General features: G+C 59.3%; 3 protein-coding genes and 1 non-coding gene across 4 annotated transcripts; 2 read left to right on the top strand and 2 right to left on the bottom strand.

Moving 5' to 3' along the window:
• Positions 1-481: 481 nt before the first annotated feature.
• LOC102985504 (probable G-protein coupled receptor 153) lies at positions 482-3574 on the top strand (the record flags this gene model as incomplete). The annotated part of the gene is made up of 3 exons (XM_028487068.2): positions 482-674; positions 1514-1698; positions 2158-3574. Coding segments are annotated over 3 exons (1044 nt in total), but the record flags the coding sequence as incomplete, so codon positions are not given.
• A 3102-nt stretch (positions 3575-6676) lies between these two features.
• Positions 6677-7690, bottom strand: HES3 (hes family bHLH transcription factor 3). The gene is made up of 3 exons (XM_024125262.1): positions 7610-7690; positions 7426-7507; positions 6677-7050 (listed from the first exon to the last, which is right to left on the bottom strand). The coding sequence occupies exons 1-3, from the start codon at positions 7688-7690 to the stop codon at positions 6677-6679; spliced, it is 537 nt and encodes a 178-aa protein (XP_023981030.1).
• Positions 7691-15152: 7462 nt separating this feature from the next.
• On the top strand, positions 15153-22440 carry ICMT (isoprenylcysteine carboxyl methyltransferase). The gene is made up of 5 exons (XM_024125586.2): positions 15153-15404; positions 16250-16338; positions 17251-17420; positions 18181-18398; positions 20611-22440. Exons 1-5 carry the CDS (start codon positions 15210-15212, stop codon positions 20791-20793), a joined length of 855 nt encoding a protein of 284 aa, XP_023981354.1. The 5' UTR covers positions 15153-15209; the 3' UTR covers positions 20794-22440.
• A 1784-nt stretch (positions 22441-24224) lies between these two features.
• Positions 24225-24297, bottom strand: TRNAG-CCC (transfer RNA glycine (anticodon CCC)). The gene has a single exon. It is a non-coding gene; the product is annotated as a tRNA-Gly (tRNA).
• Positions 24298-24791: the final 494 nt, after the last annotated feature.

Below are 24791 nucleotides of genomic sequence, written 5' to 3'. Positions count from 1 at the left end.
GGCCGCTGGCCATGGAGCAGCGGGGATGGTAGAAAGGTCTCTGAACTGGGAGACCTGAGACCTGGCTCTCGATGGTAATCCACGCCGCCTCCTCCCTGGGCAGTCACGGGTGAAATGAGGGAGGCCGTATGCCCAGTGCTACCCGGTGCACCGTGAAGGGCTGTGCACACACGGGGCTGTGACTGTTCATCTTGGCACCAGCGGCTGTCGGTGGGCAGGGACTTCTCCCCTCACGCTCTGTCTCTTTCCTGCCCAAGTGCCCAGAGCTTTGTCCGTCTCCTCCCCCGCCCCCGCCCCGCCCCCGGCCCCGCCCCCGGCCCCGCCCCGGCCCCGCCCCCGCCCCCGGCCCCGCCCCGCCCCCTCCCCCGCCCCCGGTAGGTGGGCAGTCAGGCCTGCCCCACGGGTGGGAGAAGTGAGGCCGGGGAGGGAAGCTGGGTGATGGGGGTCCTGCCGGGTGCCAGGCCCAGCCCTGTGCCCGCAGGTGGTGAGCTTCAGCAGCCTGTGGGCTGACGCCTCGGCGCCCTGGATGGCCCTGTGTGTGCTGTGGTGCTCCGTGACCCAGGCCCTGCTGCTGCCCGTATTCCTCTGGGCCTGCGACCGCTACCGCGCTGACCTCAAGGCTGTCTGGGAGAAGTGCATGGCCCTCATGGCCAACGATGAGGGCTCGGATGACGGTGAGGATGGTCTGAGAATGCCCCCCAGGGAGACTGGCGCCTGGGTGAGGCCACTGGGGGTCCGCGGGATAACAGCTCTCAGAGCCCCCTGGTTCTACCCCAAAGGTTCCTAAACCCCTAAAGGACCCAAGCCTGGTGTCCCACGGGGCATTCTCCTGTATGGCTTGGCCGCCCCCAGGGTTCCAGTTAATCAGACGTTCTGGTTAACAGAGTGGCTGTGGACTCCAGCCTGAATGTGTTCCGTGGAGCTTCCAACCTCAGGGGTCCTGGTGAACTGCCCCGGGGCTCCTGTAGGCCGGTCCTGTCTCCCTGCCAGCAGTAATAATGTGACCCTGGGCCGAGCCCTTGCCACCTGCCAGGCAGTGTCAGCTCCTTGTGTCTATTTAGTGCTCACCCCCACAGAGGAGGAAACTGGCTCAGGGTCTGTGACTTCCCCAGTCCCTCAGGGCTTCCCTGGTGGCGCAGTGGTTGAGAGTCCGCCTGCCGATGCAGGGGACGCGGGTTCGTGCCCCGGTCCGGGAGGATCCCACGTGCCGCGGAGCGGCTGGGCCCGTGAGCCGTGGCCGCTGGGCCTGCGCGTCCGGAGCCTGTGCTCCGCAACGGGAGAGGCCACGGCGGTGAGAGGCCGGGGTACCGCAAAAAAAAAAAAAAAAAAAAAAAAAAGACACCCAGTCCCTCAACTAAAAGGTGGCAGAGTCAGGATCTGAATAGAGGACCCCGCCCTTCTCCTTTTCTGTTAACCAGCCCACCAGCCCTGCGTGTGTCTCTGGGGGTCCCTGGGACCCATTCCTGGATGCCCCCAAGTTTCCATGGCCCTAAGCTTCTGCCCCGCCCTGCAGAAACCAGCCTGGAAGGTGGCATCCCCCCAGACCTAGTGTTGGACCGCTCCCTGGACTACAGCTATGGGGGTGACTTTGTGGCCCTGGACAGGACGGCCAAGTATGAGCTCTCTGCCCTGGAGGGGGACCTGCCCCAGTTCTACCCTCTGCGGCCCTTGCAGGAGGACAAGATGCAGTACCTGCAGGTAGGGACAGCCAGGGCTGGAGACGCAAATATGCCTCTCCGAGGCCTTTCCTCTCTGAGCCCATCTCACGCCTGCCACAGCTCCTGGGGCTGGCTTTCATCCTCCCAAGACGGGCTGGCCCCGGGTCACAGAGCCTGTGCAGGTGGACCCATGGGGGGCACCCCAGCCCCCGTGCCCAAGTTCGCTGGTGCTCTAGGAGGATGGTCCATCTGGTGCCTGTGTTGTTTCCTTGGGGCTCGGCACCCTACTCAAGGGGACTTCTCCCCAACTGACCCAAGCTACGGATGATAACACTGAGGTTTGGAGGGATTCTGTCACTTGCCCCAAATCTCACAGCTCCAAACCGGGGTGCCCTGGACCAGGCCTGGTCCCTGACCTCAGGCGGCCCTGCCCGGTGAGGGGAGGCTAGGTCCCCCTTTTCCAGGAGGGCAGCCCGGGTTAACCCCTTGGTCCTGACAGGTCCCGCCCACGCGACGCTTCTCCCACGACGACGCGGACGTGTGGGCCGCCGTTCCGCTGCCCACGTTCCTACCGCGCTGGGGCTCCGGCGAGGACCTGGCCGCCCTGGTGCTGCCCGGCGGGCCCGACCGGCGCCGCGGCGACCTGCTGGCGGAGGACGCGCCCCCCTTCCGCCCGCGCCGTCGCTCGGCCGAGAGCCTGCTGTCGCTGCGCCCCCCGGCCCTGGACGACGGCCCGCGCCTCGCCCCCGGCTCGCCCCCCGGCAGCCCGCGCCGCCGCGCCGGGCCCGGCGCCCGCTGCGCCTCGGCCTCGCTGCTGCCCGACGCCTTCGCGCTGACCGCCTTCGAGCGGGAGCCGCAGGCCCTGCGCCGCCAGCCCGCCTCGCCCGGGCCCTTCGCCGTCCGCGCCCTTACCCGCGACGGCGCCCAGCCCGGCGGGGACGCGGCGCCCCCTGGCGGCGGCGGCGCGCAACGGAGCCCCGGGCCGCGCCCGGCCGCCCACGCGCGTCCCGGGACCCTGCGGACCGGCCTGAGCGCGTCGTGGGGCGAACCCGGGGGCCTGCGCGCGGCGGGCGGCGGCGGCAGCACCAGCAGCTTCTTGAGCTCGCCCTCGGAGTCGTCGGGCTACGTCACGCTGCACTCGGACTCGATGGGTTCGGCGTCTTAGGGCCCGCCGGCGCCTCCCCAAGTCTCCAGGCGGGCCGGGCCACCCACGGGGCCAAAGCACCAAAGATGCCATCCTAACCCGGCCCAGGCTCGGGGCAGGCTGCGCTGAGACCGCCGGCGGCGCCTGGACTTGGCGCTAGCCCTGACGGGGCGGCGGCTGTCTGCCGCCCCGGAAGCGGCCATTGCCTGGAGGGGCAACGCCCGCCCTGGACGACCACACCGGGCACGGACCAGCCTCTGGGCAGGGCATCTCCGGGCAGAGTGAGGCTGGGGCTTGGGAAAAGGCGGCCTCCGCACGGGGCAGCTGGGCTGGGGACGTGGGGTGGCGGGGGAGCCCGGAGACGGGGCTACCGCCTGACGGAACAAAGCCCACCCTGCAGGAGCCACCAGACTGCACCCGGCTTCCCACTGCACCGTAACTGTCACACCTCAGGGGGTGAGGTACAGAGGGTCTGTAAGCACAGGGGTCTTCAGAGCCCAAGCCAAGTTCTCTGGGCAGGTCTCCCTGCTGACTTGTTCTGCCTTGGTTTCCGGATCTGTGATGAGCAGGTGTCCGTGTTAACTCTCAGGACTGTTCGGACAAGTCTCCTGGTCTGTGTGCCCCGGCCGCCAACGAGTGGGCAGGGAGTAAGAGTGGTGGAGGACCCTCCATGCGTCCTTTGTGGGAGTCAGTTTTCAGGGGCCTGGCGTGGCCCCCAAGCCTGAGGCCTCCCACACTTAGTGCCCCTGGCCCCCTTGAGAACTCTCCCCAGCCGAGCTAAAGCACAACGCTTTTGCACCCTCACCATTGGCACCACACCCACCCTCATCACTGTGCCTCCATTGCCTACGCCCAACATGTCAGCCACCTCTGTGGCTCCCACCGTGAAGGCCGTGGGTACGTGGTGGAGAAAACAAGCAAAGGGGCGCGGGCTTCCTTAATCCTGGTGGCCATCCCCAACCCGTGCAGGTCTGGCCAGGAAGGGACCCTGGCTTAGAGGCCTCGCAGCTTCTGGGTGAACCCAGAACCTGGCCCCTGGTAAGAGTCTTCCTCCACCCTGGGGCAGGGGTCTTCTTTGCTCTCTATGCTGGGCAGACCTCTTGCAGGCCTGGGCTTGGCCATGGGCCCTGGGGAGGGCCTGCTGGGTCTTGCATGGAGCAAGACCCTAGACTCAGGCTAAGGAGAAGCCCGGGAATAGCTGTGGCCTTTGAGCTGGAGGGGCCGGGGCGAATGCAAAGGCTGTCTCATTCCATCCCCTGCCTCCTCCATGCAGTGGCCCCTACATGTGAAGATCTGGAGGGGGTTCCAGGGCCCACAAGGAGCTGGTCTACCCCCTCTTCCCTCCTGCTCTGCAACCTGGAATTGCAGCACTGCCTCTGCCCCTCAGGTGGCCAAGCCTGTCTCCTCACCCTCCAGATGGGGTCCCAGCTCCAGAGAGGCCTCTGGGAGCCGGGAGAACAGGGGGCACTACGCAGCTCTGTCTCACCTTCAGAGGCCCCTTCCGTCTCTGGCTGTGGGGTAACTTGGGGGGAGGAGCTGGCCACAGGTGAGTAAGGCAGGGGGCTCCGGTCCAGCCTCAGCCGTGGGAGGCCTGCCTCGCCAACGCTGCTGTGCCTTCAAGGACCAACATGTGATATGGGGGCAGAGGTAGCCAGTTAGCCACTGTTCCCCACCCCACCGCCGGCCGATTTGTCCCCTTGGGTTTTTATACCCCATCTGTGTATTTCATATCCAACGGCAATACTTGCAGGGAGGCGTGGTCCCCCGAAGTCCCTCCAGTCCTGGTTTTTACAAAATTATTAAAGAGGAGGGGGGACCCCAAGCAGAGGCCCCCGGAGCCTGGGGCTCCCTCTCTCACTTTGTCTAGCCTCCAGGCCTGTTTGCTGCCCTGATGAGCAGCTTGACCCTGGGTTCACTGTGGAGGGAGCTCTGTCTTCATACCACCACCCAGCCCAGAGCCAGGGATCTGTTTGTAGTTTTTTTGGACAACTGAGCATTTATCTTCTGTACAGAGTCTAATAAAAACTTCCTATGATTTGCACCGGGCAATCCGAGGCCGGTTTCATGGAAACACTTGGAACCTAACAGCACCGCTGGCCAGCTGCCCCTAAACGTCTCTCCCTCTGGGTCCTGAATTCCTCCGCTAGCGCACCCTTCCTTTGGGTTGGACTTGCCCCTTTCTCTAGGCAAATCCAGCGGCCCCACTCAGCGAGTGAGTCAGACCTGGGACAGCAGCAGGATGGAGCGGCCCGGTGGGCTCCAAAGCCCTAATAAAGGGCGGAGATGACCTAGGAGTGCAGATGGCAGCCCCTGCCCGGGTTTGGCCTCAGGGACCGCTCACCCCAGTGAGGCTGATTCTGGAGGGCGAGAAAGGCGGAGCAGTTGGAGCCGTGCCTAGGGGAGGAGGACCCATGGTGCCGGTTGACCCGCCCCCCAGCCTGGGTTGGAATTGGGAGGACGTGCCCTGGGTCCGCGATGTAAGATCGCCACCTGGTGGCCGGCAGGAGCCGGGTGGCCTGCAGAAGGATTAGTGTCGGGAAGTTGAGACCCGAGAGGCCGCCCCGGGACCACCACTGCAGGACCCCCGCCCCAGCTCCGGAGAGCCCGCTGGCTGCGGTAGGGGAGCCGGGTCGCCCTCTCCCCGCGGTCTGACCAGGACGGGTTTAGCACACGGCAAGGCAGGGGCAGCCCCAAATGAGAAACGTTTTATACAAAGCTGATGTCAGTAGTTCCAAAAGATTCACCTAAGTAGGCATCCTGGGAGAAATGAGAACCTTCGTGGCCTCTTTATACCCATTTCACACGTTCGCGCTGTCCTTATTTTGAGTTTCAAGCTGGTGGGAGGAGGTGCTAGGATCTCTTCCTGGCCTCAGCGCAGGATCCCTGTCCTCCACCCCCAGGCTTCCCCTCGCGGGCCGGGAGCCCCGGGTTCGAGTCCGGACACAGCAGTGACCTCATTTTCGGACGAGTAAACCGTCGCACAGCACTCCCGGGGTTGTCAAGGGTGGTGGGCTCCCTGCAGGCCCCAGAGGTCCGGAGTCGGGGACTCTGCGGGGCCGGGGTCTTTTCCAAGTGGGCAGAAGTGAACGCTCCCTTGAGAGGAGCCGGGGTGTGCCCTAGCAGCCCTCAAGTCGGCGCGACAGTGCGCGGGGTCCCTACCAGAAGCGGCGCGGAGCCAAGCGTCGGGGGGCCGGGGCGGTAGGTGGAGGAGCATCTTACCGGGCGGGGCCGCAGCGCTGAGCGGGCGCTGGGCTGGGTCGCTAAGGAGGGGGCTTCCGAGAGGGCAGACTTAGGAGCGCGCGCCGGCGGGTGGGCCGCGCCGCGTGCGGAGGGGGTGGGGATCCCTGGAAGCCGAGTGGGTCCGGGATGGGGATGGGATGGGGGCCCCTTGCCGGCGGGGGCGGGGCCTGGCGCGCTTTGTGCCGGTGGGAACCGGGCGTCCCTGGCCGGCTGAATGGGCAGGGGCGGGGCAGCGATTCTCCTCGCTGCGAGGGGTCCGCTCCGTGCCGCTGCCGACGGCGACCTTCCCACCGCGGCGCGGCCGCGGGGCGGGGACGAGCTGCCCGCCAGGGGCCCTGGGAAAGGGGCGCAGCCCGGGACACCCACTCCCAGCGCCACTGGAAGGTGGGAGGAGGAGAAAGCGGGTCCGGCCTAAGTGGGTAGGCCTGGGGTGGGGGGTGGGTTATGGCTACACGCGCAGAACCCGGTCCAATCGTAGCTCCGTGTATTTTCCCGAGTTCGAAGAGACGCGGCACCCTCCCGGCCACCCCGTCCCGGAACCGGAACCGATGACCCGAGTCCCGGCCGTCCAAAACAGTCCCTGCGTCCCCAGGCCAGACGAGGGCCTCCGTGAGTCCGAGGCCGCACCTGATCCTCACCAGGGCCGCCACAAGCGCAGCCCCGGCCCCGGGCTCTCGGCGAAGCGGCGAGACGCCGACTGCGGCGCGGGGATGCTGGTGGACTGAGCGGGGAGACCTCCAGAGAAGAGGAGCCGGGGTGGCGGCGACCGCGAGCCGCCGGCGGCCGGAGCAGGGGCCCAAACGGGGGGCGCGCCGGGGCCGCGCCGCGCGGGCGCCTCGGGGCCGGGACTGGCGCTGTCCATGGTGCTGCCAGCCGCGCGCTCGTGCGCCAGGGGGCAGCGCAGGCCGTCGCCGCCCTCCTCTCCGCGCCGCAGAAGTTGGCTGACGCCCGGCAGACAGCCGCGGAAGCCCGACGGGTGCTCGGCTCCGCTGGGGACCGGCCAGAGCCCTGGGCGGAGGGAGGCGGATGAGAAAAATGCGGAAAGCAGGGGAGAGGAGGAGGAAAGGAAAGATGCAGAGAGGAGAGAGCAAGGGAGGGGAGAAGTGTGGAGGGAGGGAAGAGAAGGGAGGGGAGTCAGCCCGAACCCGCTCCCCGCTTCCCGGGTCCAGACCTTCGCCCACCCGCATTACAGCTCCACAGCCAGCCGGGCTTTTGCTGCCTGGCCACTCACAGCAATATGGGGCCCCCTCCGAACTCAGCTGCCCACTGCCCTGAGCAGTTCTTCTCCATCCATCCCTCCTTTATCTGGCCTTGTAGAATCCATGGCTCTGACCCCACAAGTTCCCCCGCCTCTTCGTCCGACCCCCCAAGCCATCCCGCTACCTTGCACCGAGTTCTGAAGGCTTTTCATGTACTTGACGCTCAGCTCCAGTATGTCTGCCTTCTCCAGCTTGCGTTTCCGGATCTGGGGATCCGTGGAAAGGGCTCTTAGCCCCGCAGCCTGGGCTGGGGCGGATGAGGCTGGGGGTCGTATCATCCCTGACCTCCACCGGGTCCCCTTTCTCACCTGGTGAGAGTAGTGTTTCTCTAGCAACGATCTGAGCTGCTCCAGCGACACATTAATGCGCGCCCGTCGCTTCTTCTCCATCAGCGGCTTGGAGATCTGTGGGTGAGCAGCAGTTAGAGGGCAGGGCCTTGGCCCTCTCGCCCTCTGCCTCACCCCTCACCCCCGCAGCCCTCAGGACCCCAGACCTTGCGGAAGTTGCCGGCGGGGCCGCCAGAGCTGCCCTGGGTCTCGGACTCAGTGCCCATGTTGTCGTAGCGGAGACCACTGGAGGCGGCACCGCCTTTATAGGGGCCCCTCGTTTACATGTCAATGAGGCGCTCCTGGACTTGTGGAACCCCCAGGGGGAGGGGATGAGAGAGGGACAAACTGGGAAGTTCGCCACCTCCCTCTGTCTCTTCTCTTCCCTTAGTCCAGGCCTCACCTCCAGGACCCCTCCTCCCTCCTGAGGGACCACCTTTAACCTTTCTCAGTGTTTCTTTCTTTTTTTTTTTGTCTGCGTTGGGTCTTCGTTGCTGCGCGCGGGCTTTCTCTAGTTGCGGCGAGCAGGGGCTACTCTTCGTTGCGGTGCGCGGGCTTCTCCTTGCGGTGGCTTCTCTTGTTGGGGAGCACGGGCTCTAGGCGCGCGGGCTTCCGTAGTTGTGGCACACAGGCTCAGTAGTTGTGGCTCGTGGGCTCTAGAATGCAGGCTCAGTAGTTGTGGCACGCGGGCTTAGTTGCTCCGCGGCATGTGGGATCTTCCCGGACCAGGGACCGAACCCACGTCCCCTGCACTGGCAGGCGGACTCTCAACCACTGCACCACCAGGGAGGGCCTCGAGGTCTTTCCTTTTTACCCCTCTCACCCTCACCGCTGCCTGGGTCTGGAATCCCTTCCCATGCCCATCCCCTCCCATCCCAGTCTCCCTAAGTTCTGGGCCTCACCACCAAGCCCACTGGGGGAGGTCCATGGGCCCAGCTGGCTGCAAGACCCACTAATGACTATGACTGAGTACCGGGCCTCCTCGGGCCTGGTGAGGATGCGGCGGCACGGAGCACCCGCCGGCGAGGCCTCTCTGCGGGCTTCACGCTCGGGCCGCGCTGGCGATGCCACATTACTCGCCCTAATGTCGGGACAATGCAGCAATTTTCTGCCTGTGGCCACTCAAAGCCAGGTGCAGACCAGGCCCGCGGGGGCCAAGCAGCAACATGTGTCCCATTAAAGCATGCAGCCCGCCCGCGGGGCCACAGCCAGCCTCCTCCTCCTTGGGGCCTCGGGACTGGCAGCAGTCCTGCGTCGGGCTTCAGTCTGGGCTCAGGGGCCCTCTGGCCCCGTTAGGACCCAACCCACACTCTTCAAACTTGGGGGCAAGCGGCAGGCAGCCTCAGGCCAGGGCAGTCAGAAAGGCCTCCCCCACGCCCAGTCCTGAGCTTGCAGGCTGGAAAACTCGGGCTCTGAGGACCTTTCCTCAGAGGAAAGGCCTTTCCACAGGGAAGGCCTAGGAGTTTACTGCCCCCAGCCCTGCCATGGGCCTCCTCTGGGTCCCAACAAATGGGAGGTGGTGGTGAAGACCACTGAGCATCTGGGGAGAGCACCGTTCTGCGCGTGTGGAGGTCCGGGATGTCAACCCCTTTTCATTATTCAGGCTGTGGCTGGAGCCCCAAGGAGCCCAGAGGAGGAGACACCTGCCCCCGGACCGGCTAGGCCCTATAGCAGGACTCCGGTGCAGTCCCTGCCTGGGCTTCAGGAGGCTGGGCTCCGGGAGCTGGGAGGGACGGGAAAACTGACGTCTGCGGGAGTCCCTGGGTTCAAACCTACGACAGCTCCCCTTACTGAGTTCCCTTGGCCTCAGTGAACATGCGGCCCCTGGTGCTGCTTGGGAGGCCGCTGTGGAAGTCGCAAGGACCCACAGGTTCGGCAGTGGAGCCGTGCTGCCGAAGACTGAACAAACGGGCCTCTGCGGGGTCCCGGTGGGAGGGGGAGGGGAAATTGCTGGGTCCTTGGTGGGCCCCAGCTCCATCCTCTTACCCATCCACCCCCGCTCGGGGTACTGATGGGCCCCCTGCCCGGCAGTGGCGTTCCCAGGCGCCAAGCAGCGTGGAGAATCGCTCCCCGCCCTCCTTTCAGGCAGAAGCGTCGGCGACAGCGGCTCCCAAGTGTTCTTTCGCCCCGGCCGCAGGGCCCGCCGGCCAGATCCGGGCCGGGCCCGGCCCAGGGCGGGTGGCGGGGCCGCGGCGGGACTGCGGGCGCTGGCACGCGCCGGGCGGCTTTGAAGCGCCGGGGCCGGCCGGCCGGCCCCGCGTGGCTTCGGCGGGTTCGCTCGGGCTTGGGGCGGTGGCGGCGCGGTACAAAGGCGCCGCGGGGCGGGCGGGCGGCGAGGCCGGGCACAAAGCGGGCAGCCGAGCGTTAAGGGCATTGCGCAGGCCCCACAAAGCCGCGCCCCCGCCCGACCCCTCGGGCCGAACTCCGGGCGCCCCGCCGCGCGCGGGCTTCCAGCTGCACATCTGCAGGGAGGCTGGGCGCGCGCCCCGCTCGGGCGGCCTCCCTCACCCCACCCCCCCGCCCCCGCTCTCGAGCCGCGCGGGCAGCCGGGCAACTTGTCCCCGCGTTATGATCCCTCCCCATAAACCGCCGCCCGCGCCTTTCAACCCCGGCGTTATTAGCAAAGCAACGGCCCTCGGCGCAGCCCTCGCGGCCCACAGCGGGGCGCCGGGCCCGCCCCCTCTCCGGAGTCCGGGCCGCAATAAAGGGGCCCGCGAGACGCCGCCGCCTGCACCCGGGCCCCCGCAGCTCCTAGGGCCACCACCCCTCTCGAGCCCGTGCCCCGAGATCCCGGCCGCTCTGGGTGGGGCCGCTCACGTGGGTGGCTTAGTGTTTCTTAAGCAGTGGAAAATTGACCGCAAAATGCGCTAATTCGCAATGTTCTGCTTTGGCTGCGGCAGGCGAGGCCGGCCCGGGGGGCCCGGGAGGAATTCGGGCTGTCAAGCTCCGCCCCTGCCGGCTTGATGGGCCTCCGCCTCCGCTGCCCCCGACCCCCACCCCGGAACTGCCCGCTGCGCCCCCCTCCCCCTCTGGCGGGTCCTCAGCTGGCGTCTCCCCACCTAGGCCGGTCTCCTCCCCCACTTTCCGGGCTTGCGCGGGTCCTCGCGCGGCTCCCTCACCACAAACAGCCACCTTGGCGCGTTCGTCGCCTCCAGCTGGCCGAGGGTCGCGCGGGGCTCAAAGCTGAAAGGGAACTCTGTGCAAATTCCATCTTACCTTTTTCCCACCTTCAGAGACAGTTTCCTCGCCACCCTCGCCACCCTTTACCCCCAATTCGGGTCAGTCTTCTGGGCAGCCGATACCCCCACTAAGTTAAAGGCAGATTTTTGCATTTGGCAAGGTCGTTGGAAAAGACCGGAGTCTCCACCGAGATCCTGCGTGGACACCCCAGGCTAGGGACCCCCAGTTCTGTTTGCAAGCTTTGCGTCTGGGCATCCTACACACCCTAGGCAGGCTGGGCTCCGAGGGCGCGTGCGGAGGCGGGGGAGGCGTTTTCCCACGTAGGGGGAGCGGCTGCGGGTTCACCTCGTCCCCTCTGACAGCAAGCAGGACCAAGCGCTCTCGGGCTGCCGGCAAGGGCATGGACCAGCTTAGAAACCCGGCTTACGCAAGCCGGGATGTAGGCCACCGACTCCCTTTCCATCTTTAGCCTCTGGGGTTCCCAGGGGGCTTGGAAAGGGGCACAAGTCCAGGCAGGGCGCTGGGGGGGGACACAGGCTGCCCTCTGCTCATTCAGGAAAAATTCTTTCTATAACTCAGGAGAGCTCTGGGGGCTTCCAGGGCTACTCAAAGCCCGTGGCTTCCTCAGGCTGGGGAATTTAAGGCCCAGAGTGACCTGTGCCTTTGTCCTCTCTTCCTCCATTTGGTTTTCTTGACTTTGGCAAAAGAAAGAACATTACAGAACGATGCAGGCCCTGGATGGGAACCCCTGCCTTCCTGCAGCCCCCAGGCATTTAAAGCTACCCAAGCTGTTAGGTGCTGCGGAGGCCACTGCCTGTGCAGTGACTGGAGGGAGAAATGTGCGTCCCCCTCCAGGATGCATTTCTAAATGGAATGAAGTGATTGCTCCATGTAATTAACTATTGGGACACGGCAAAAGCTCAGAAATGACTCAGCCAATTGTCTCCAGATGGGGTTGGAGAGGCTGCGATTGTTTAAATCTCTTTGGCTGGGTTAGGACTCCGAATAGCCCGGCAGCCAAGGGCCCTCCAGGGGACAAAGGCTGGGACTCCGGTGAGTGCATCTACACTGAACCGGGCTGGCCCAGCTCAGAGAGAGTGAATTCTGGGAGACCCTCATTGTCCCAGCCTTTTGTGCTTCTCCCCAGCTGGCTCTAATCTTTAAATATTTACCCGGCCCCTTTGTGCACATATGACTTATGCACGTTGGGCTGATGTGCTCATAAATTAAGAGTCATTTACCGGACCGGGGCGGGGCGGGGGGGGCGGGGCGCGGCCTTCATGCCTGGAGTGGGGAATGGCCAGAGGAGGGGAAGAGAAAACAACTTTTGCAGGATCAGAGCGAACTGCCGCCACAATGGACAGGCCCCTCCTGGCCTCCACGTGGGAAGTGGATGGGGCAGAGGCCTGTGAGTGACAAGGAGTCCCAGGAGGTCACCCACCATCAGGGAGGAGGGAGAGGCAGAGTTCCAGAGCTGTTTCCTACTTGGTGTCAAGCTTGGACAGGAGCCAGCCTTTCGTCCTGGGAAGCTGGTGTGGGTGGAGGTGCCTGGTTAACACCCATCCTTGCCCCTTCTCCTGCTTGCTCTGCAGCCTTCCCCCTTCCTACAGTTCCTCTTGCTCCGCAAAGCAACCCTGTTTGAGAAAAGGGAGCCTAATTTCACCTCAGCCTGCAGCTTAACTTGGAAAAGTCAACATGGTTCTGACGGCTTTTTAAAACAAGAGGGATCCCCACTTGGGCCCAGGATGGAAAGCCACCTCAGCTGGTGGGTGGATGGCTGGATTGGGGGGCGGGGAGGGGAGGCCCTAGAGAGGGGACTTCCTGCATGAGAAAGGGTTCCCTTTGTGCTTGCCTCAAAGCTCCTAGAACAAAACACATTCAAATGCTTATTTAGAGGGGAAAAAAATGGAAAGCAAGGCATCCCCAGGCTGACTGGTTTTTCTTTATTTTCTTATATTACTGTAAGTGTGCTGTTCCTCTAGCCTAGGGGATGACAAACTGGAGTGACACGGGAGAGCTGGGTGCAGAGTGGACATGTTTGATCAGATTGCTTTCCTCTCTGGTGGGAAAGCAGGTCTCTGTGTTTCTGTCTATATCTCTGTGAATTACTGTTTCTCTGTGTGCCTGTGTATCTCTCTGTGTGACTTTGTTGCTCTGGGTCTATGCCAGTGTGTACATACCTTTGCTTACTTGCCTTTCTCTTCCATCACGCCTCTGTGAACCCCCGGGGCCTGACAGATTCAGCAACTCTAGTGACTTCTAAAAATTCCCTTTCCCGCTGGTCTGGCCCTACCTGGAAGGGGACTGCCTCCCCCTTCTTTCTCCCTTCTCCAAGTTGGGACTGATGGAGATGTATGGTCTAAGAGGAACTGATGGGCAGAGAAGAGAGAGTTGCTCAAGCCTTCCAACCTGCATTGCGTGTTACTCTGTGCCCCCAGAACAGGGACGGCCCCTGCCACAAGCCAGCGTGGAGAGCAGATACCGATGGCCAGAAAAGGAGCTTCCTGGGAGCAGCCCTCTGCCCCAGGGCCAGACTCACTCCCAGGAGTGAAGAGGCAGTGAACACCCTCTAGCGGCCCTGAGGTGTCCTGGAGATGCAGGAGAGGTCCTGAGTCGGGGAGACAGTAGAAACAGGGGACAGTGGCAGGACCCTGGCTCTCAGACCCCAGTAACAGTCCAGGCTTCCTTCCCACGTGGCGCTGCAACTGGGTGACGCTGGATTTTAAAACATTAAATCTCCTTTCAGTTCCCATCTATCGAGTTTAGCAAATGTCTTCTGAGCACATTTTAAACGTGATACCGGGTTTGCAGAACGTCGGTAGGAGACCCGTGAAATCAGGATCCCTATTTTATAGGAAGTTGAGGCTCATAGAGTTGCTTTGCCCGAGCTCACAAAGTTGCTGAGGCAGGCTCTCCAGCCTTCCCTGAACCCAGCTTTCCAGACACCAGGCCTCCTGCCTGGTCCTGCAAGGACACAGGAAGGTAGAGTGGCCAGGGACTCAGAGGCAGACTGGGCCGGCTGCAGCTCACAGCCCACCTGCCCTTATGGCTCTCTGACCCACTACTCTGGGTTCCAGCCTCCCCCAGGGCCTGTCCCCTATCCCGCTTCAGGCTTGCTTCCTCCTGCCTCTGTATCTGCAAAACTCGGTCCCCTCCCTCCTGTAGATGTCCTTGCTCTCATTTCCAGCCTCAGGCGGGCTGCCAGTACCAACTCCTCCGGGCAGACTCCTAACGCTCCCACCCACGGGCGGGCCTCTCCCTGGGGTCCCTCCCGTTCCCTCTCTATCCCTACTTGGCTCCAGACCCACTCCCATCCCACCATCGTTTATTCTAGTCATTTGCTTACTTGCCTTTTTCCTCCATCAGGCCTTTGTGAGCGCCCGGAAGTGGAGGCATTTACCTTTTAAAAAATTAAGGAACAGGACTTCCCCAGTGGTCCAGTGGTTAAGACTAAGCCCTTCTACTGCAGGGGGCACGGGTTGGATCCCCGGTCCGGGAAGTTCCGAAATGCCGCGCCGGTAAAGTAAGGAACAATTCCTAAGTAATATAGATTGATTGTGGGCCATACGGAAAATACAAAAACATACAAAAAGACAGTAAAAGTCTCCCAGAGTCCCTACCACCTGAAGATTATCGTTGTGAAGTAATTTTGGCTTCTATTCCAAACATTTTCCCAGGCTCACACACATGCTTTCCTTTTTCCCAAGTGAAGTCAGGATCACAGTGTAAAGTTTTGCATGCTGCCTTATAAAAAACGTAATGTCTTGAGGATTTCCACCGTCGGCTCACATTCGCCCTCGATACGAACAAAAGTGGGCCGTCACCCCGCCGCGTGCATGCCCCAAGGGTCGTGTCCCCGCAGCCTGGGCGCCCAGCGGGCGCTCGGAGACCCTGCCGAGGGCGGGTGGTCTCTGCGCGCGGACCCCCTGGGGCGCGGTGGGGTGGAGGCGGATCGCCGGCCAGCGCCCGCGTGCCCAGGACTGTCGGTTTCGCCGGGGACCGCGCGGGGCCCGTGAGCGGCGGGGGCAGGGGCCGGGTGCTTTCGATTTCACGTGATTTCTCTGGACGGGGACATCCTGGAGTTTGGGGCCGACTCCTGGCAGACGCCGCCGGCAACTTCTCGGCCCAGGGCCCAGACTCCCCGCGGCCCCGCCCGCCAGCCGCAGCTCTGCCTGGGTCAGGGGGTCCCGGGGGGGATGGCGGGGCGGGGCGGGGCGGGGCGCTCCTGTCAAATTCGGGCCCGCCGCGCGGCGCGGCGGTATCGCGAGAGCTCGCGGGCGGTGCGCAGGTCTGGGCGGCTACCCTTCCCGGCCGGCGTCGGCAGCGCAGTGCGCAGGCGCGGCGGGCGGGTTTCCCCCGGCTACGGTTGGGGCAGCCGCCCGCTGGTCCGCCGCCCTGCGCCATGGCGGGCTGCGCGGCGCGGACTCCGCCGGGCTCCGAGGCGCGCCTCAGCCTCGCCACCTTCCTGCTGGGCGCCTCGGTGCTCGCGCTGCCGCTGCTCACGCGCGCCGGCCTGCAGGGCCGCACCGGGCTGGCGCTCTACGTGGCTGGACTCAACGCACTGCTGCTGCTGCTCTACCGGCCGCCGCGCTACCAGGTGCGGGCCGGGCCGGGCCGGGGGCCGGGGGCCGGGCCGGGCCGGGGGCCGGGCGGGCTGGGCGCGGCGCGTGGGCACCGGCCCCCCGGGGTCGAGGCCCGGGTCTGCCGAGAGCGCGGCCCGCGAGAGGGGCTGCCTCCCCCGGCCGCGTCTTTTAGCAGCTGCGAGGTCAGGTGGCAGGAGGGCCCCCTCCCTGCCAGTCCCGGGGGGCGTGGGGCGCGGGCCCCCTCCCCCCGGCGGAGTGGGTGGGAAGTTGCGGTTGGTGCCGTTCAGCAGCTGCGGCAGATGCACGTGGGGTGGGGAGTGAGCGGGCCCACGAGTTCTTTTATGTAATTTAAGGTGTGGAGAGCTACCGGCTGTCAAGTCTGAGGTCAGAGGCCCCCGCACTTACGTGGAGGGGGCTGGGCGCAGAGTCCCGGCTGCCCCGACCAGATTCGCTGCATGGACTTGGGAGAATCCGGCCTATAAGCTAGGTTTAACGCAGTTTTCCCACAGCCCTGAGTGACAGTAGCAATCATAATAGTAATGGTAGCTAAACCTTACTTACGAAGCACTTGTCTTAAGTGCTTTACATGGGTGATCTTCACAGCAGTCCTCAGAGGTAGGTACTCTTGTCATCCCCATTGTGTAGGTGGGGAAACCGAGGTCCGGAGAGATTAAGTAACTTGCCTAAGGCCGCAGAGCCATACAGGGGTGGGCTTTGAACCCAGGCAGCCCTGCTTCACCCTGTTAACCTCTGAGCAAATCGGCTCCATGGACTTGCGGGGTGGCCTACTTATCCCAGGAAGTAGGATGTATGCTCTGTGAACAACCAGGTGACTGATCCTCTTTTGGGTCCGTTTCAGATAGCCATCCGAGCCTGTTTCCTTGGCTTTGTGTTTGGCTGTGGAGTGCTGCTAAGTTTTAGCCAGTCTTCTTGGAATCACTTTGGCTGGTAAGAAGTGCTTTGGGAAGGATAGTTTTGAGGTGAGGGTGGGCGGATCAGAGGGTCAGTAGTGAGATTCCCGCATCCCTGGCTGGCTGAAGGCTAGTGAGGGCTCTAAGGGAATGAGGCCTCTAGCTTCCCAGATTCCCGCATCTCGAACCTTGAGAACTCGTGCCCGTTGGTTGCTTCTGTCGCAGGTGGAAACAGGTCTCCCTGGCACCCTTCCCATAGGTGCTCTCATCTGCTGCACCTTCAGTAATGTGACCAGCCCTTCCCAGAACAGGGTACTGGTCCTCAGTGACAGGAAGGGGCAAGGCTCTGGCTCGTCTTCACAGGCCTTTTCCGTCTCTAATTTCTATTAGGTCACATCTAGTGCCTCCCCCACGGCCAGTGTAGGATTTTTCCCTACACTATGATTTCAGTCCCTTGAGCCTTCTAGTCCCTGACCTGGATATGAACCAGTGGCTTCAAGGTAAAAAGCTTTATCTCCTATTATCAATACTCTGAGCCATCTAATCCTTCTTTGCTGGAATTATTTCAGTTTTTCGAATTTTTGTATTCGACATACATCACTACTTTATTTTGATACTTCTCTCTTTCATGTTTTACTGTGTGTAGTGTCATTTTAAAAAAGGCTGAAGGCCTATAGTGCCTTCCTAACCTATGTTTTTTGTTTTTTGGTTTTTTTTCTTTTTTTCCCTCCTGTGACATTCAAAAACATAGTCCCTTTACAACCCCACTTTCTGCAAACCTCAGGGAATAATGCTACGTGTGGGTGCCTGATGTCCACTCTCAGACAGGTGACAGCAGGCCCTCATCATAGAATTCAGGGACAGTTCAGACCAAATCTGTACTTGGACTTAAAGGCTAACTTGATTCCCTTGCCCCAACTTACCTCTCGTTCTTCTTGTTTTTAAATAGGTATATGTGCTCCCTGTCATTGTTCCATTATTCTGAGTACTTAGTCACAGCAGTCAATAACCCCAAGAGTCTGTCCTTGGATTCCTTTCTCCTGAATCACAGTGTGGAGTATACAGTAGCAGCTCTTTCTTCTTGGATAGAGTTCACACTTGAAAATATCTTCTGGCCAGGTCAGTGTGCCCTGCTTTCCCCTCCGCAGGGGAGATGGGTGGCTTCCACGTGGGCCTGAGGACAGTGACGTGGGTTCAGCTCTCAGGTCTAATCTCCCCGAGTGATTTTCCCCAGACCTCTATCCTCACTAAGCTGTTTATAAAGGATGAGCTCCACTTGTGAATTCCGCTTCTGGATTTGGAATGGAGGATGTGTTGACCTTACTCTTTAAGCCTTGCGGGACGTAGTGTGTACCATTTAACGTGAAGTCCCAACCTCTGATAGCTGTAATACCAATTTTACAGTCAGAAGATTTGGATCTGTTCCTTTTCTGTGACTTGAGAAATTTCATGTAAACATTTTATTAGCAAAGACTACTGCATCTGGAACCTACTCTGACACTGAACTTTCCACAGCAAGTTAAATGAAATGTATGTAGTTCCTAAGATTCAGTAGAGGGCCAAGGCGGGAGACGCTGGATCCTTCTCGGCTTCACTTAGCTGTCTTTGCCCCCAGAGGAAGGATGGGAGCGTGTCAGCTCTTTGCCATGACGCTCTAACTGGGCTGTTGGCGTTTTAACATGAATGGGTGAACAGCACAACTTAGGGGAATGTGTTTCGTTTATAATTAAATTTTAACGTGATGACAGGTGCCGATTGCCCACCAGCATGTGTTCTAGTGTTCCTGTCTTTCGAAACATAGGTTAACTTTAAGCATGCAGAGGGGAACTCAGGAGTGCAGGGTCTTCACTCCCCGGTTGTCACCATCCCTCTCCTGCAGAACTGAAGCAGATCACCTGGCTCAGCGCCGCGGGGCTGCTGATGGTGGTCTTTGGAGAGTGTCTGAGGAAAGCGGCGATGTTTACAGCTGGTTCCAATTTCAACCACGTGGTGCAGAATGAAAAGTCAGAAACCCACACTCTGGTGACAAGCGGAGTATACGCTTGGTTCCGGCATCCTTCTTATGTTGGGTGGTTTTACTGGAGTATCGGAACCCAGGTATGGTATCACATACGATACTGGTCTCCTTTAAAGTTTTTAAAAATATGCTTTAAATCGACATGTAATTTAAATATCATAAAATTCACCATTTCAAAGTGTATAATTCAGTAGATTTCAGTGTATTCACGAAGTTGTTGGTCTTTTTAATTTTTTTTCCATTTTCTTTTTTTTTTTTTTTTTAAGTGTTGCGTTTACTTTTTTATTTATTTATTGGCCACGCCGTGCAGCTGGTGGGATCTTAGTTCCCTTAGCAGGGACTGAACCTGGACCCCCTGCAGTGGAAGCATGGAGTCTTAACCACTGGACCACCAGGGAATTCCCTGTTGGTCCTTTTTAAATAGGTGCACGTGTTCCCTGCCATGTTTCAAGTGATAGTTAAATAAAAGTCAGAAGAACTGATTTAGTCTTTCGCCTTTGTTGCTATGTACTTAAAACCTGGGTGTCCTAAGCTTGTAAACGCTCGGCGATTCTAGGCGCCGTCACCCCCCCTGTCGTACCCCTTTTCTGCCTCTTTAACTTAGATCTGGAGCATCCCAGTGGGATGAGGACAGAGATGGGGCTTTGGGGAGAGCCCTTTGCCACTCAAGGGGCAGCTTAGCTGATTTTCATTAGAGGCTGCTGTGGATGAGCCGAGGGTCATGTGTCAGGTTTAACATGAGCGAGGGAGGTTTGCTCTGTCTCGGGCTGCAGACCGAGCCTTGTTTCTTGAGCATTGTCTCTTGAATCTGTTTTCTTAGTCCTAGAAGGACTCGGCCAGAGAATGTGGATAGAGCTTAGAAAACTCATCACCTCTGGGAACATGCAATCGGGCCCCCCAGGCATCCCGTTGCAGTGCATGGTATGGGGGGCACTCTGGTGCCCCCCAGTGGTGTAGTAGGTTACTGCACAGCATTTGTGTGAAAACTTGGAACTCTGAAACTTAAGACTCCGCCGCGTTAACGATCACGTTCCCCGGGGACAGAGTGATTGTAGTGGAGTCATGTAATCTGCCGTAAGTGCTAGCTAATAAACCGAAGTGCTCTAGGACTGGAGAGCTCTTCATACTTCTTTGACTGTAGCTCTTTCTACACCATGACCCGGCACACAAGTGTGTGTGAAAACTGCACCAATCTTTCCTGAACAACACTCACCCTGACTGTGTACAAAACACTCTGTTTCCTGTCTTGTTAGCGTTTGTAATGCCGTTTCGGATGCACGGGATTGATCTCCTGGCTCCATGACGGGTTGCGGCTTGAGACTGGGAAACCCCGCTCTAGGGTCTGCTGGCGGTGGCGGCACAGGCTCTGGGGTCGCCGGCGGTCGGGTGGGGCCGGTCCGGCTCTAACATCAACTGACTGGCCTCCGTTTCCTTGCGGGTTAAGCGGGGGGCGGCAGCGCTACTCAAGAGGCTTGCTCTGGGCGTCGAATGGCTTACTGGTTGGTGGTAAAGGGCTTGGCATGTGCTGGGAACACAGTAGGTGCTCAGTAAACAGTGGTGAGAAGAAGTGAGGTCACCCATGTGGGGAAGACACACGTCCCGGGTGGGGGCCGGGGGGTCCGTCGGAGTGGGCAGGGGTGGGTCAGTGGGCTCCCTGAGCTACACAGAAGAAGTGGGCCAAGGAGCTGCTTTCCTGGGCTTCGAAAGCCGGGCGGAGGAGGCGTGGTTGAGGCCTTCGTGCTTTCCGAACAGGGGAGTGATGTGATGGAAGAAGTGGTTTTGGGGGCTTAGCTGATAGCAGTGTATCGACGGCACGTGCGCAGGAAGGTTGCGGGGGCCGGAGGCAGGGGGCCAGGCGGCTGTGGGGTGGGAGGGAGCGTGCTAGGAAGGGGGCAGGCTGGGAGCCACGCGGGAAGGCAGTGGTGCTTGGAATGGGAATTCACGTATGGGGGTGGAGGGAGGCGTTGCTAGCGCCCCTGCCTGGGGGTTGAAATCCGAGAGGTTGCTCTTCCCTTTCAGTTTTTAGGTATCTCTCAGGTCAGAGGAACAACAGAAAAGCATACGAGCGAAAGCTACAGTGATGGGTGTTTAGCCCTGTTGTGAAAGTGATGGTGTGGTTTCTGTCAATGGCGCCCTGGCTCAGGGTGTCAAAGACCCTAGTGATATTTCAAGAGTTTCTTGGGCCCTTGGCAGGAAGTCCTCTGTGGTCGTTGGAGAGCAGCACATGCCGCTGAAGTTCAAGGTTTCGGGTCACACTGACCCCAGTCCACTAACCCTGTGTCCCTCCGTCAGGTGGTGCTGTGTAACCCCATCTGCGGCGTGAGCTACGCTCTGACAGTGTGGCGCTTCTTCCGCGACCGGACAGAGGAGGAGGAGATCTCGCTGATTCACTTTTTTGGAGACGAGTACCTGGAGTATAAGAAGCGGGTGCCCACGGGCCTGCCTTTCATAAAGGGGGTCAAGGTGGAACTATGATAGGCCCGGGCGGCCCAGGCCAGGCCGGGGGGCCTCCCACTCCAGGCAGCGTGGGACGGAACTGCTTCCTGTTGGCCGCTCTGCAGAACGGACTTTCTTAAATCATTTTGTATGTCACCAGTTACTCTTCTGGAATATCACTCAAGATCAAATGGTCAGAAGGCCTTAGGACCAAAGGACCCCCCCCTCCCACCCCCACTCGCACCTCCCCCCTGCCCCGGAGCAGCCTCTTCTCGGGCTGCATCAAGGTAGGACATAGATTAAAGGTGGACAAGAAGCAAATAACAGCAGTACTTGGCAGTGCCCCCCCCGACGTGCCTGGGGAGAGCCTAGGCCACGCTCCATCCCCCACGAGGCCAGGGGTGTTAAGTTGTAACCAAGACCCCTGGGGAGAGGTGGGCTCACTCTAGGTGCTGAGAGAGGCTCCTGCAGCGGGAAGGGGTACGTGGCACCAGTACTTACTAGTGTTAGAAACCCGTTCAGAATCCTTACTTGGACCGAAACACACAAACAGCACAGCTTTAACCTCCGTTTCTGTCCTTAAGTGCATGAGCATCTCTACCATTTTAAAGACACTTCCTTCTAAGGCACTTTGGCTCTTCATATATCTCATCATGTTTACTTACCTGTTTTCAAAAACAGCAGTATGAACTCGGGACTCGCTTGGCGTGTGAGCCCCACCTTTCATTTGGCAGAAAGGCAGCACAGGACACCTCCAGGTGACTCAGCTGATGCTTTGTGTTACCGGGGCTCCCCGGGCCAGGGAGACTGTGGGCCCCTGTGGCTTTCCTGGGTCCTGGCTCCTCCCAAAAGGGGGCTGTTACCAGTGACAGGCATATCAAAGATGTGTCATTTCTCCTTTATCCAAAAAAATGCTTCCTGGACACCTGCTCTGTGCAAGGCATTGTTAAACGTTGAGAAATACTGCTCTCCGTTTACTTGGGGTTTATTCTTATTCTATCATAGCTTATATTTTTGTGTTTTGACTTAAATCTATTAACCATTGATTTCTATGGTCTGTTCTCGAAATTCCATCGTCCCTAATGCCATTTCAAACTGTCTTTTCCAAAGGGGTTTGAGCATAAACAACTATGAAATTCAAGCAAGTCAACTCATGAAAAAAAATAGGGCAAATAATCCCAGCTGAGATTTAGTCAGTACTTTTGTTTTTCAAGTTCGGGAAGAGTGGTTGGCTTTACGAGTCAAACATACAAGCTTTGAGACCCTTGTTGAATTCTGGACCAGGGAGCGACTTGCTCTCAGTGTGAGTTCCTTCCATGCACTCCTGCAGTGGCACCAACAGAGCGTGAATCAGAGGTGGCATCGGCCCCCGGCTGGAGCGCTGCCACGCCACGCCACGCCACGCCACGCCACGCGGTTTTCGAGGAGCCACTAAACCTTTCCGTGCCTAGACCTCCCCATCTGTAGGATGGGGTCAATACCACCTACCTCGCAGGGGTCTTGTGAAGACTTAGAAGAACAATGTCAAACGTTTTTCAGGCTTTGGTGACAGAGGTGACATAAACGAAACCAATGTTGCATGAGTTACACGAGAATGGACGTTTGGTTCACTGTACCAGGTACCGGAAATGTGTGTGTGCAAAAAAGCATCTTACCCGCTCAAAATATTAACTTATTTCTAGATTTCATGGCCTAATTAGTTTTTTCATCATTATATATACCAAAGATGTTTACAGGTTCATCGGTGGCAGGTGTGACATTTGCTGGTTTGAGGACCGGACAGATTCCAGCCTCGGCCTCCTGAGGTCTCGCAGGCAGACAACCCAGGCAGCAGCCAGAGTCTCGCGGCAGATTCTTCTGGCGGGAACGCTGCCCGGTGGGACATCAACATGCACTTACTATGTTTGGGGACTTGAATCGGTGCTAAACTTGTTCTGCAGACCCCACTCCTAGTGAAATAAACTCCACTTAACAGGATTGCAAAACTGAGGAGGGTGTAGCTGAGGTTTTGGCTGCCACCCCCAGCTCTTTGAGGGAAAGTCCTTTCTCGCTGCATCTAGCAGGTCAGGACCCAGCTTTCATGACCACTGGAGGTCGTGAAGGTGTCTCTTTAGCAGATGGAGAGGAGCTAGTGACGACCCTGCCTTTGCGGACAGTAAGACCAGAGGTGTTGGCCTCTGACGGTCTGTCCTTCCTCCGCCTGCCTGCCAGGCCTGGAGCTCAGGAGGCAGGCCCTGGTGTCGGCAGGGAGGTGCTGCTGTCACACCACCTGGGCTGGATGTGACGTTCTGCTCTGCTTGAAAGAGCAGTTCCACAAGCAAGTTCCCACCCTGATTTGTAACCCAGGGCGGAAGTCTGCGATTACTTGGGGATCAAAGATGAACTACTTAGGGGCAGGATTGGGCAAGTGATTGACTTTCTTCTAGCACTGAGATCTTCAGGTTATTTTTAACTTTATAAATTCAGCAGTGGCAGCGCACAAGGAAGAGAATCAGGTTAATGAGGTACAGGCTTCTTGGGTATTCCCGAAAGCTTATTTTCGGTAAAGGCCACATCGCCGGTTCCCTCAAATTAAGAAACCGTCAGGAGATTTCTTTTTCCGTTGCAGGTTTCAAAGCGGAGACTCTGAAATGGAAAATAGGCACTGCACAGAACAAAGCTATTTTGAAGCAGTGCAAGATGAAGCATTTCATGAGGGTTTGCAGGCTGGGGCCGAGAACGGCAGTTTGCCAAAGCGAGGTTGTAGGCGAGCCTGGCAGAGGGCAGAAGGCAGCGCACCCCGCCAGCGCTTCCTTGTCATAAACTGCTGCATGAGCCTACAAAGTGAACTTTATTAGTCCCTCCCACCTATTTAGCACTCTGGGTGATTAACACGATGGGGAAACATCGCTAAAGCAAGCGGTTGCGTTGACAGGTGAGGTTCCGTAGGGTCTCGACTGCAGCTCCGTTTGGTCGCAGCCCCTCTGTGACACGAACGGTGAACCACTGTGGCTTCTCTGCACTTTCTTACTGCCTTAGGTAGTTGTGCTGTCCCTCTGCGTTTTGCTTCTGCAGTGGCTTGGTGAGGCCAGGCGACCCCAGCCTGTCTGGCGTGGTGGGAGAGGCTTGCTCTCTCTGCCCCGCCATGGAGGCCTGACGCCCTGTCCCGGGCTCCGACGACCGGCCATCAGGAGCGGTCGCGAGCACTTGCTCCTGAGGGACTGTCCCATAGCTTAAGCTAGGAGAGTAACCTAATGGGGTAATTACTCTTCTTTTTACATGCAGAAATGTTTATTTAAATATTGGATTTTCTTTCACAGAAATTATTTCCAATTCTTAAATAAAACTGTACTTGATTTCACTATGAACAATAGTATGACTGTGTGGGATTCGGAAACTTTTTTTTTTTTTTTTTAATATGTATTTGTTTGGCTGTGCCGGGTCTTAGTTGCAGCATGCAGGATCTTTTAGTTGCGGCATGCGGGATCTAGTTCCCTGGCCGGGGATGGAACCCGGGCCCCCTGCATTGGGAGTGCAGAGTCTTGACCACTGGACCACCAGGGAAGCCCCCAGAAACTCTTAAGGTCTTTTTGCTTCTGGCTAAGAAGTGTCCAAAACCTAACAGCATAAAACCAGATGTGTTTTGCCTCCTCGATTCTGTCCTGAAGTCCCACCTCTAACCAGTTTGTAATGACAAGTTCCTCCAGCCCCCCAGGCTACCGTGGAGGTTTGTGATGCTTTGGGATGGGAACGGACGTCGGTGCTCTGGACAGAGCGGGTGTGGAGGTGTTGGGTATCGATATGCCGGATGGGTCAGCGTATTGACCTGCAGGCCTACCTGGCACATAGAAGCCACTCGCTGTTTGAACCACTGAGTCAGGCTGATGTTTGCTTAAAGCATGATTCTTTGGGCATCATTTTGCCTCCAAAACTTTACATTTTAGGTCATGCAGCTTAATTTTCTTTTTTAAGCATTTTAAGTTCCGCTTGATAGAAAGGGTACTGTGGAAAACCACTAGAGCAAATGGAAAAAAACACTAGCAGTGGAAAACCACTAG

Source organism: Physeter macrocephalus, unplaced genomic scaffold (assembly GCF_002837175.3).
Source record: "Physeter macrocephalus isolate SW-GA unplaced genomic scaffold, ASM283717v5 random_1288, whole genome shotgun sequence".
In the NCBI taxonomy this organism is placed as follows: Eukaryota; Metazoa; Chordata; class Mammalia; order Artiodactyla; family Physeteridae; genus Physeter; species Physeter macrocephalus.
This window is presented reverse-complemented; position numbering and strand designations above follow the sequence as displayed.

What these genes read in the sequence shown, in the direction of transcription:
- ICMT (XM_024125586.2), top strand. Translation starts at nt 15,210, where the DNA reads ATGGCGGGCTGCGCGGCGCGGACTCCGCCGGGCTCCGAGGCGCGCCTC. An exon ending in TCTTGGAATCACTTTGGCTG is followed by an intron (nt 16,339 to 17,250) that starts GTAAGAAGTGCT and finishes GTTTTTAAATAG; the next exon opens with GTATATGTGCTCCCTGTCAT. An exon ending in ACTGGAGTATCGGAACCCAG is followed by an intron (nt 18,399 to 20,610) that starts GTATGGTATCAC and finishes TCCCTCCGTCAG; the next exon opens with GTGGTGCTGTGTAACCCCAT.
- HES3 (XM_024125262.1), bottom strand. Translation starts at nt 7,690, where the DNA reads ATGGAGAAGAAGCGACGGGCGCGCATTAATGTGTCGCTGGAGCAGCTC. An exon ending in AGAAACACTACTCTCACCAG is followed by an intron (nt 7,508 to 7,609) that starts GTGAGAAAGGGG and finishes ACGGATCCCCAG; the next exon opens with ATCCGGAAACGCAAGCTGGA. An exon ending in CCTTCAGAACTCGGTGCAAG is followed by an intron (nt 7,051 to 7,425) that starts GTAGCGGGATGG and finishes CCCTCCGCCCAG; the next exon opens with GGCTCTGGCCGGTCCCCAGC.